Raw genomic sequence first — 11,098 nt, forward strand, 5'->3', positions numbered from 1 at the left:
GCAAAAGGGCCTCTTCACGTGAACATGAAATGTACAAATATCAAATGTACAATGGACAAATCGATGGCGAATTCACTCCAATTCTTAAAGCACGTGGATCCCCCCGCCCCCCCACGCAAATACACTAGAAAAATCTCAACCGTTGGGTCGGTCAACTTCGATCGTTATGGACGGTCGAGATTCGGCGGAGCAATAAGAAGAGGATGAAAAAAATTTCCGAAAGAAGAAGCTGACAAAGGTTGCGCGCAGCGAAACGAGCGGTGAGCCTCGACACCATCCGATCGCCACCTTCCCCGACCTTGGAATTTCCCACCTCCTCCCCCATAAGACCACAACCTCGCTCCCCTTCTCCATCTCCATCTCCATCTCCATCTCCATCTCTCTCTCTCTCTACTGCTGCTGCTGCTCGCTCTCGTCGCCAACCATGGCTCGTCCAGTATTGTTCCTCTGAAACCCCCGATCACGCATTCGCCGTCGCCGTCTCCGTCGCCGTCGCCGCCGTGGTGGGCGATGGAGTTCGATCTGGAAAACCCGCTCACCAACTTCGACGACCGCTTCCCCGACAAGTCCTTCCTCTTCCTCGTCGAGTCGGACCACATGCCGTCCGAGAAGTACGTCGCCGGCCTTCGGTCGGTCGGCTGCTCCTTCTCCTCCGACGATCTCTCCGTTCGGCGGGACGTCGTCTCTTCGGTCTCGCAGGTTCTCGATCGCGGCAATCGCAATCTTTCTGTCCCTCTGTCTCTCTCTCTCTGGGGCAAGTTTGTTCACGTTCTTCTTCTTCTTCTTCTTCTTCTTCTTCTTCTTCTTCTTGGGGTGGTTTTGCAGTTGTCTTGCGGCTTCGATCCGGCGCTGTCGTACCTCGCGATCAATTACGTCGATCGGTTCTTGTCCTCCCATAAATTGCAGGTTGATGAAAATGCGCATTGCTTCTCTTGTTTTTGCCGCCTTCTCTCGTGGTGTTGAACCGAGACCCGTTGTTCTTTTTATTTTATTTTTCTGGGTTTCCGCGTTCTGCGTTGCTTTTTAGGTTTGACTCTGTTTTATCGCCTCCTGAAATTTGGGGTTCTTTCGGTTCTTTTTGCAGAAACCGAAGCCATGGGTCTTGAGGCTTCTCGCCGTTTCTTGCGTGGCTCTGGCCGCGAAAATGCTGAAGACAGAGATCGCTCTCGCTGATGTTCAGGTAAACGTGGAAGAATTCTAGCTCAAAAACTGGAAGAAAGAGAATACGTATTACTTCTGTTTCGCTTGAATTCGGGACCCATCGTGATATTTCTTTTGGGTTTGGTGCAGAGCGATGGAGGAGGTTTCATATTCGACGCACATTCGATACAGAAGATGGAGTTACTCGTGTTGGGGGCTCTCCAGTGGCGAATGCGCTCGATCACTCCCTTCTGTTTCATCTCCTTCTTCGTCTCTCTGTTCGAACTCCGAGACCCGCCACTGGGGCAGGCTATCCAAGCTCGAGCGAGCGAGATCATCCTCAAAGCTCAGAATGGTACTACAGAGAGACCCATTCTAGCATTTTGTTTTCTCTCTCTGCCAGGCAAAACTTATAAGACAAAGCCTGATAAATGTTCTTTTGTTTGGGGACAGATATCAAGCTTCTGGAGTTCAAGCCCTCAATAACAGCAGCGTCAGCGCTTCTCTGCGCTTGTCATGAGCTATTCCCCTTGCAATTTGCGAGCTTCAAGAGCGACATCTCCAGTTGTTCGTATGTAAATAAGGTAATCGCTAATCCCAGTCCAACTTAAACATTGTTTATGCTTTAATTAATAAGCGACTCTTGTCATCTTGTCCTGTCAGAAAGTACAATGTGTTGCTTTGCTACAGAGTCCAAGATGGGTTACACTTCCAAAAGCAAGATCTTTTATAATTTTCTTTTGGTTTAAAAGAAATGGGTCACTGTTGCTTTTCGGGAATCAACTAACAAGTACTTGCTTTTTTTTTAATCCGTGTCCCGTTTTGGAAAATGGGTCTCATTGGTTCTGCTCTGCTTTTTTCGCTTTTGCTTCTAATTGCAGGATAACTTGCTGCATTGTTACAATGCAATGCAAGACGGAGCGATGGACGGATTCGGGTCAGCGCTCGATGTTCACTCAAGCTCGGACACGCCCATTAATGTGCTGGACCACCATTTCTCGTGCTCGGACAGTGAGATGACCAATGTCGCAGCCTCCACCGTCAGATCACAGCGAGCCCTGAAGAGAAGAAAAACCCAGTAAAACCCGAAAATAATAACGACTAGTAGTCAACTTGGGGACTCCCCTGTCTCTGAGAAATAGTTAATTGTTTCTAGCGTCAGCGTTGAGAGGCTTCGAAAATGACACCAGCTGGTTCAAAGAACGAAGAGAGATAGAGACAGCGAGAGAGAGAATGGGAAGTGGATGTTTCGAGGGACAAAATCACTGCGACGTGATCTCGGTACGGGCCCCCTTCATTAACGCTCGCTGTGCAAAAGAGGGGTGGTCCGAGCAGGAGCGAAGCGAAAAGTTAAAGTGGGAAGAATTGTCTTTGTTTGGTTTCGGTTTGTTTGGGGAACCAAATGCCGGGACGAAAACGTCACTCTAGGGGTCTGGACAGGAATTTGGTAGAAGGGCTTTTTGCTTGGCCTGGTGTTTCTGTTCTGGGGTCTCTCTGTTTCTCTTGTTCTTTTCTTCTTCTTTGGCGGAGAAAACTAGATGGCAATGCAAATGTGTAAAAAAAAAAAACCAGAGGATTGAACAGGACTTCTCTTGAACTCTTCATCTGTCATGAGCGGAAATCGTTAGGCGAAGGAGGCATCCGATCTAGTTTGTGACATGTGCCTTTCAGGGGTGAGATCACCCACGCTAGTCTAGAGTTCAAAGCTCATAATTCGCTCGCGATATGATCTAATCCTAGCGAATCATCCACACCAACATAACATTAGGAAGTTGCCTAATGGTAATGGATGATCTTGTAGGTGTATGAAGTTGGAGCGAACACTGTGTCGAATGAGTTGGTTAACTTAGAATGAATCTGTAACATGTAGCTATCCTCATATGCTCCCTGATTGCACTGTGGGGCTGTGCTTTTTCTTTAAACGGACTGGATCGAGGCATAAACTCCATATCAGCCCAACCTGAGTTCAAAAGAGAGCTTATGGCCCAAATGAGTTTGGGCTCTCTCCACAGTTTCTTGCAGGCAAAACGCAGAACACAATGGAAGAACTTCAGTGCCTGCTGATGAAAAGTCTCTGCACGGACCATTTCCGCCCGTGATTATGAACTCAAAATATCCGTTTAGACAAGTTCAAGAGACTGACTCTAAGGAATTAAATGATGAAAATGATGTGTGCATCATAATCAACGCACAACACGTGTCCAATACGCCACCACCGAGTGCAAGAGAAACGAAGAATCGCACATCCGAATCTCCTCGGGAGCTTAGGCTCGTGTCTTATCCGATTCACGAAATTACCTCGGCTTTCGGGTTTTATCTATAAGTAGACATTCTGCTTTGCAAAAAATGGGACCGAGGAGATGATTGAAAGCATCGGTCGAGGGTACAATCGATAAATAAAAGATCTTTCAGTTAGTTGAACTCCCTACATGACCTGCCCTGCGATTTGGTTGTTGTTGCCACTTGACTACACATGGATTCGATGCCTAAGAATTTCTTTTTTAAGAAGAAACTATATACACGAACGGCTGGCCACGGTCATAAGAAAGCCTTCTCATAATTACTTCGAGAATCTTGTTTTCTTTTCCTTTTTCTTTTTCCTATCTAATATAGAGTTCATTTTGTGAGAATTAAAGATGGTGCTTCATTTCTTATTTCTGTTCCTCGCGAAGTTCCAACCAGAAAGATGCTGCTTAATATTCATATTGTCCATTGACACTGCCTAAAGGATGGAGATATTGCGTGTGGGTCAACCCACATATGACCTATTAAAAATTCATACTTTAATTGGACTTTACGGTCCAAACCCATAACAACCCATTTCCTAAAATTAGACTAACCCATATATGACATCATATATCGGTTAAGAAATGGACCTTCAACCCATTTTGACACTTCTAATAGTAGTATCCCTTTCATTTTTTTTTATGCACGTAGTGCCACGGACCATGAGCATCATTTATGTTGCCCGTGTTAACATAGCCGGTTTTCGATTTACAGCATTCTCTCACATTACGATTAACTAATGTTGTGATCAATCGTGTCCAAGCTTTCAAATGCGCTCTAAGAAACGCAGTGAAAGCACTCGTTCCCATGGTCCTTACATCACTATGTAATGGAACGGTAGGTGCGTAATTTTACAACATTTAGAATGAACGTAGGGCAAGTGTCCTCAAAAAAGATCATACGAATGATGATGATCAATGATTTCAGGGGGGCCTTTCGACAGCAACCGCAGCTTTTGGCTGAGGACACCTAAGCAAGTAGTGCAGCTCGAGTCCAGCTTCGTGATTGATGATAGTCCCCAGCAACAACAGCAACGGCAACGGCAACGCACGAAAAGCCGATGATCGCCTCATGTCCTCTCAGTTTCTGACATGACTCGTGACAAAATTGGCCCATCTCCGCAACAACCCTTTTCGGCTCATTCTCAGAGAGAGAGAGAGAGAGAGAGAGAGAGAGACTTTGGAGTTTAATTAAGCTTGGCTTTTTGAGGATGTCTCTCATTTTCCTTGTGTCTCCTTCCATGTCGCGTCTCTTTCCATTAAAGGTTTCAATCCGAAGCCAGGGCGAAATGATACATGGGAACTGGGAATAAGCTCACACCACCACACTCCCCAACTCTCTATCAATCTCATCAAATGGATGAGTTGGATCGAAAATTGTCCGTCCCCAAAAAAACCCATTTCTCATCTATTTTCCATGCAATGTATATATAGTAATCCATATCCAACCTGACTCATATTGATAAAACACTTCTATATTTAACTCAAATTAGGAAAACCCTTACTCAAACTGAGGTGAGAGAGCGGAATGGATAAGCGCGAGATCGAATGAAGGTAAGAGAGAATTAAGAGAGTCATAGAGGTAGGTTGGATCTAAGAAAGTTGCAAACTCTTATATGACCCATTTAACACCTATGTTATGTTTTAACATATTTACTGAATATAACTAACCCATATAATAACTCAGTCTACCGTATATGGATTAAGAAATGGATTCACGACTTATTTTGACAGGTCTACCCTTTATTAAAATGTCCTAAGCCGAATAGTTCTTGGTGAATTTTCATCCTCCAACCATCTTTGTCGTGGCAAGCAACGATCTCAAGATTGACTTGGATGGTAAAGACAAAGAGTTTCCTATCAAACATTAGTCGGATGATAAAGTGTCGTTTTTGTGGGATCTCCTAAGCCAAATCGTGGATTTGATTGAGCTTGACTCGTCAAGAGAAGTGAATCAGTTGAGATAGCCGGCCTGTGGTAACCGATAGAACGAAATACAAATAGGTGGTGAGGAAGAAGCAAAACTTTTCGATGTATCAAGTACAAGAAATTGCCTAGTTAATCTAGCGAGCATACATCTCAATCGATTATTTCACTTTACCACCAAAATCTAGCAAGCGTGCGAAAATCAATCTTGAGAAATTGATTGTGGATTTCAAAGACCTTTTTTTATGTCAGGAAAAAAGACTCTTTGTTAGGTCGATTGATTGGAAAATTTGTCTTTGCAAAAAAGAGAAAATGACACAAATTGTTCATAAGCTTCGGTTCAATATGCAATGTCATTCCTGAATTCTTAATTTATTCAATTTAGCCCCTGGATTATATGAAAATATTCAATGTTGTTCCTAAACTTGAATTAATGGAATGACAATATAAAACATTTTCATCGAGTTTTTTTTTTGTTGAGCATTTTCATCTAGTTTAACGACTACATTGAATATGTACCAAAAGTTCATAGATTATATTGAACAAATTAAAAATTTAGAGATGATATTTCATAGACCACATTGCACATTGAGCCAAAATTCATGATTATTTGTGCCATTATCCCTTACAAAAACGAGCTTATAATTCAAAGTTCTTTCTTTAGCCCTCCCCAATATTAGTTTTCATATTTGATATTTCCATGGATTGGAATAGGGCCTGAACTTGTGCTACACGGCCTTGGGGCTTCCAAGCGATCAACATCGCCCAACTCCCCCTTCGTATTAACTCTCAGTCCTTTTCAAATTTAAAAAGTAAAAAAAAAATCTCGATCGCGACTAAACCCACAACCTTAACCTTTCGTCCTTTATTTTTTTCTTTTTGATTTGATTTATGATTAGCCCATTATATAAAATTAAGGTTTTCAAGCAATTTTCGAAAGGGCTTATCTTCTATACACGGGTGCTATGTGAATTAATGCGCAAGCAAGTCTTTTTCTTTTTTTAAATAATAACCATAAATTAAATTTAACGATGATTATTCGTGTGGTTGCAAAATTTAAATGACGGAAATTGAAATATCAAGCGTAGAATATCAAAATGTCATATCTTATCGTATTTTCTTAATTTGGGTCACTATTGTGATACCTGGCTAACATATATATACTCTTGAGATTGAATCCTTCAATCACGGAAAAAAGAATTAGTATATTTCAATTTCGAAATAAGATAAATAAAAAAAGTATTTCGAAGTGTTCTTGCACCTTAGATCGATTTCAAAACAGAAAGTACTTTTGACGCTTAGAATCTCGAGTGTTCTCTTATTATTTAGGAAAAAATAAAATAAAATCTAACTACGATAATAATATCAGACATTCAACTCGAAATCTTAGTTGTTCAGTAATCAAATGTCAACGTTTCTCGCGAACATTATCTTTATGTTAGCAAAGCGAAACAATCATTACATCTAGAAATAAAAAATCATTATAATTATATTATATTATAGTATTTGGTGTGCATAATCATCAACATTTGAATGTCTAGAAATATATTCCTTGTCGTAAAAAAACAGATGCGCCGTTAAATAGAAAATGACAAAAGTTCATTTTGCCAATTTTTTTTTTTGAAATAAATACGAGCCCGAATTCCTCAGTGCAAGAAGCAAAAAGTCTTCTTCTTCTTCTTCATCGGTCAACGCAAAGTAGCAAGCCGGAAAATTTTCCCATGGCGAACCCGCAAACGCTCCCGGAGCCGGACCTCCCGGCCCCTCCGCCGCCGCCGATCCGCACCCACCACGAGTCCCCGACCGCCGGCGCCAGCCGGAAGGTCGCCATCGCCGTCGACCTGAGCGACGAGAGCGCCTACGCCGTGCGGTGGGCCGTCCAGAACTACCTCCGCCCCGGCGACGCCGTCGTCCTCCTCCACGTGAGGCCGACCTCCGTCCTCTACGGCGCCGACTGGGGCGCCGTGAGCTCCCCCGCGGCCGCCACCGCCGCCGACCGCCTCTCCAGGGGGGAGGAGTCGGAGAAGCTGGAGTCCGACTTCGACAGCCTCACGGCGACCAAGGTGAACGACCTGGCGCAGCCGCTCGTGGAGGCGGACTTCCCGTTCAAAGTCCACATAGTGAAGGATCACGACCTGAAGGAGAGGCTGTGCCTGGAGGTAGAGAGGCTGAGGCTGAGCGCGATGATAATGGGCAGCCGGGGGTTCGGCGCGGCGAGGAGGGCGAGCAAGGGGAGGTTGGGGAGCGTGAGCGATTACTGCGTCCATCACTGCATATGTCCGGTGGTGGTGGTTCGGTTCCCGGAGGAGGAGGGCGGCCGGAAAGGCGTGGCGGAGGAGGAAGGAGAGGAGGGGGAGCTGGAGCTGCATCCGGTGCCGGAGGAGGAGGATCTGGAGGATACCGATGCTTCCGACGAGCATAAAGGTCAGTGTTTTCGGCGTTGCTTTCGTGCTTTTCCTTTTTATTCTTCTTTTCGTTTGATTCTGTTTGGCTTGGGTTGGCAATTGGCACTTTTGCTGGCTTTTCTGTGTGGGAAGTTCTTAATCTTGAGTAAAGGTAGGAAATTTTCCATTTTCTTGGTTTTTCTCCTAGACTTACTCGACGGTTCTTTTGCAATTCTCTGTCTCTGTCTCTGTTTCTTTCTTTCATTTCAAGTCTTTCGAGAAAGTTGCATTTTTGCATTTTTCGCCTTGTTGATTAGGTGGGATAGATAGACAGATGGAGGCATAACGAATCTCTGTGTCTCCTTTTCCATGGAGTTGCAAAGGATAGATTGATCTCTGTCCATAATCTAGCAGTTTCCATACTGGTGTTTAGGTTGGGGACCATCAGTTTCATATTTTGGTCGTGAGAATCATTGGTTACCATTGGCTCTAAGGTTTATTCGTGTTCCATCAGATTCTTGTTCTTTGGTGTTGGCTAAGTAGGTATGCAAGTGTAGTCTCGCCATCGTTAGATGTTTGGACTAAAAATCCTGCCTTCTTCGAGAAGTAACAACAAGGGAAACTGAATTTTGCTATTATTGATATGGGAATTAAAGGTTTCGGGGTTGATGACTTGTTAGGCGGGTTGGACTGACAGTTGATTGTGTTCTGTAGCATAATGTTTGATGGGTGTAATAGACTCTTTAAGCCAAGGCTTATATATGCCGAACCCAAAAAAATAAAGATAAAGATTCACCTTATGGTAATATGTTCTGCTTGGCGACTGCCTTCTGGTTACATGCCAGTATGAACAAGTATGTGCAACTATGGGAATGGTTGTGGAGGTTTTTGAGTTAAGGCGATGGTAGATAGATGCAGTGGAAGTGGAAAGACAGAATAAGCGTGAAGCGACAATTTCTTTGTGATCTACTGCATTCATTTCTAGCCCAGGACAAGTTCAAAGTCAACTGATTGAATGTGATAAAAATTCATGTGATATGGTTGATGTGAATTGTTAAGTAGAATATGCATGATTGAACTTATTTTGATCTATTATAGCTTTTTCTCTTGCTGGTTCCTTAACTCAGGTGCTCCATCTACTATAGTTACTGCAGTCCATGTCGTCAGATGGGTCTTTGGGGGCCATGAGAACTTTCGAGCTGGTCAATTTGTCTGACTGAATATCCAGAATTGTAGATACAATCTGGGCTTCAGTTTGGTAGATTGTTAGGGCGCTAATCCTTATAGGTTTAAGTTCGTAATCAGGACCAATGAGACTCTTGTTCCGAAAAATATATCTCCATGTGTTCAAGTTCTTGTCTCTATGGTACTTTTTCCGCTGTCTTTTCCCGTTAACCATGCTATAAATAATGTTATGTAAGAAATTCAGTCTTATGTTGATCCTACCATGTCTGTGGGAATAGTGAATCCCCATGGAGCACCACATCACCACCTTATATTGTCCACCCAAACCAGTCACTTTGTGCCTACTGTCGTGATCATTCTCATTTTTTTCCAAACAAGGAAAGCTTATTTTCATTGCACTTGAATTTCCCTTGAGGAGGTGGTGACATGGTTCTTCTCAAACAACTAAGCATTTCTCTTGTTTGTGGGCTTCTCATTTGTTGGCCTGTCTTACAGCCATAAAAGAATTTCAGTTTTCACAACTTCCACAAATTGATTTACGATAATCATGGGATAACATGTGATGAATTGATTGATGTATAGTCTGTTTTTCCACTCCAACTTTTTTCGTGGGATATCAGAAAATGGATCGAATTCTTTGAATATGTAGCTTGGGAAATTACAAGATGGTTTTTTATATCTAGCATAAATATATTTTTGTTTATCCTTTGACGAGGAGTTGAGATTGCAGTCAAAATGTATTCGAAACTAGCAGTGTTCCTCAAGCATTGTGAGGACATATTGTGGAGTTATAAGGGGAAGTATAGAAGAGAAGCCACCTTATGAGCCCTTGGTGAGAAACCACCTTACGAGCCCTTGGTGACATTATGTTCACCTGGTCCTCATTGCTTTTTGCATGCATGTTGTGAGGAGGCCACTTTATCCTCACATCAAAAGTGCATGAAGATCGGGGAGCTACTAGACCATACATTAGTCAGCATTAGCACTTCTCAAGATAACTGAAGTGCATACGCTTGAGCGAATTAGGTCATTTGGAGTTTGACATAGTTGATTGCACGTGAACCAGTCATATGTGCCTTCTCCCAAGCTGATATTCTTTGACAAGAATTTTGAAAACCACTTAATGTCCTATTACCAGTCAATGCTATCTTCTATTAACTTCTGCAAGGTCTCTGCTACAACACTCAATTCCGTCATCGGTTTCTTTCAATTTAAGGATTCCTCTATGTTTTTTATGCTTTGATGACTTTGCCACGAGGACCAAATTAATTTTATACTGCTGCAAGGCCCGACCAAGGGTAGTCTCTTTATGGTTTCTACTTGTGTTTAAGTTAGTATCTGTCAACTGTCTGGAACCAAAAAATAGATCTATGGAAGAACCAGCAAATCGTGATCCCACTCCCAATCTCCTTTTAAGGATTCAAGCCTCGACTACTAACTTCTGAGAATGGCATTTCTAGCATCTCCATATATAACTTGACTTTATTCTCCCATTCTTGTAGATTTATAAGGAGTAAATGCTGCTTCTGAATGTCTTCTCGGTCTCATGTCAGGTGATCATCGAGCTCCTATCTTAAGTAACACACTTTTCTTAAAATATGGATTGCACTGATTGTGATGTCCGTGGGTTCTTTTGGCATTTACATTACATTTGTATATATTTGCCATAGGAAAATTTATGAATTGAGATAATCTTGACATGCGAGCAACTTGTTTGATCTCCATCGGGGTGAACTATGAGGATGCATCGTTTGACTTCCTATTGCAATCTCTGTTTTCTGGAATCTCTATGGGGTAACTAATCTTTGGATCTAAGGAGTCCTACTCAGATTCACATCACTCTTTTCTGGTGCACAGGGCACTTCCTCTAATTCATCCTTCCTATCTCCTGTTAAGTTTCTTCCCCATCTGTTGAAAGTTGACTTAAAGGTGACTTTGAGTTCAAGAATGTCATACTGATGAGCGCAGTCGATCTCCTTTCGCAGCTTCGCTTTCTTCACATAGAGGCAGAACAACTGCGTGTTCATTTCATAATGTGCTTGAAAACTTGTTTCCTGCAAATATTTTCCTTCAGAATGTTTTTCAGTTGGACTTTGATGTAAAAAAATGATGTCGGGTATTTTTCTCCTTTTGTTGTAATATCAAAGAAAAAGCAGCAAGATATTTCGTTCTTCGACA

General features: G+C 42.6%; 2 protein-coding genes across 5 annotated transcripts; both read left to right on the plus strand.

Annotated features, from left to right (window-relative positions):
* Positions 1-250: 250 nt before the first annotated feature.
* Positions 251-2,624, plus strand: LOC115679881 (putative cyclin-D6-1). Of its 2 annotated transcripts, none has more exons than XM_056315413.1 (6): positions 251-699; positions 826-906; positions 1,085-1,180; positions 1,291-1,495; positions 1,594-1,711; positions 2,022-2,624. In XM_056315413.1, exons 1-6 carry the CDS (start codon positions 511-513, stop codon positions 2,158-2,160), a joined length of 828 nt encoding a protein of 275 aa, XP_056171388.1. In that variant the 5' UTR covers positions 251-510; the 3' UTR covers positions 2,161-2,624. The 2 variants fall into 2 exon arrangements, with proteins under 2 accessions (XP_056171388.1, XP_030459458.1); XM_030603598.2 differs by having other exon boundaries at positions 257-699; positions 1,594-1,724.
* Positions 2,625-6,964: 4,340 nt separating this feature from the next.
* Positions 6,965-11,098, plus strand: LOC115679983 (universal stress protein PHOS34-like). Of its 3 annotated transcripts, XM_030603727.2 has the most exons (3): positions 6,969-7,775; positions 10,423-10,473; positions 10,778-11,098. In XM_030603727.2, the coding sequence occupies exons 1-2, from the start codon at positions 7,073-7,075 to the stop codon at positions 10,428-10,430; spliced, it is 711 nt and encodes a 236-aa protein (XP_030459587.1). In that variant the 5' UTR covers positions 6,969-7,072; the 3' UTR covers positions 10,431-10,473; positions 10,778-11,098. The 3 variants fall into 3 exon arrangements, with proteins under 3 accessions (XP_056171386.1, XP_030459586.1, XP_030459587.1); XM_056315411.1 differs by lacking the exons at positions 10,423-10,473; positions 10,778-11,098 and adding an exon at positions 8,863-9,318 and having other exon boundaries at positions 6,965-7,775; XM_030603726.2 differs by lacking the exon at positions 10,423-10,473 and having other exon boundaries at positions 6,968-7,775.

The sequence above is a fragment of the Syzygium oleosum genome, unplaced genomic scaffold (genome assembly GCF_021117445.2).
Source record: "Syzygium oleosum isolate NSW1041296 unplaced genomic scaffold, Sole_v2.1 Sole_v2.10, whole genome shotgun sequence".
In the NCBI taxonomy this organism is placed as follows: domain Eukaryota; kingdom Viridiplantae; phylum Streptophyta; class Magnoliopsida; order Myrtales; family Myrtaceae; genus Syzygium; species Syzygium oleosum.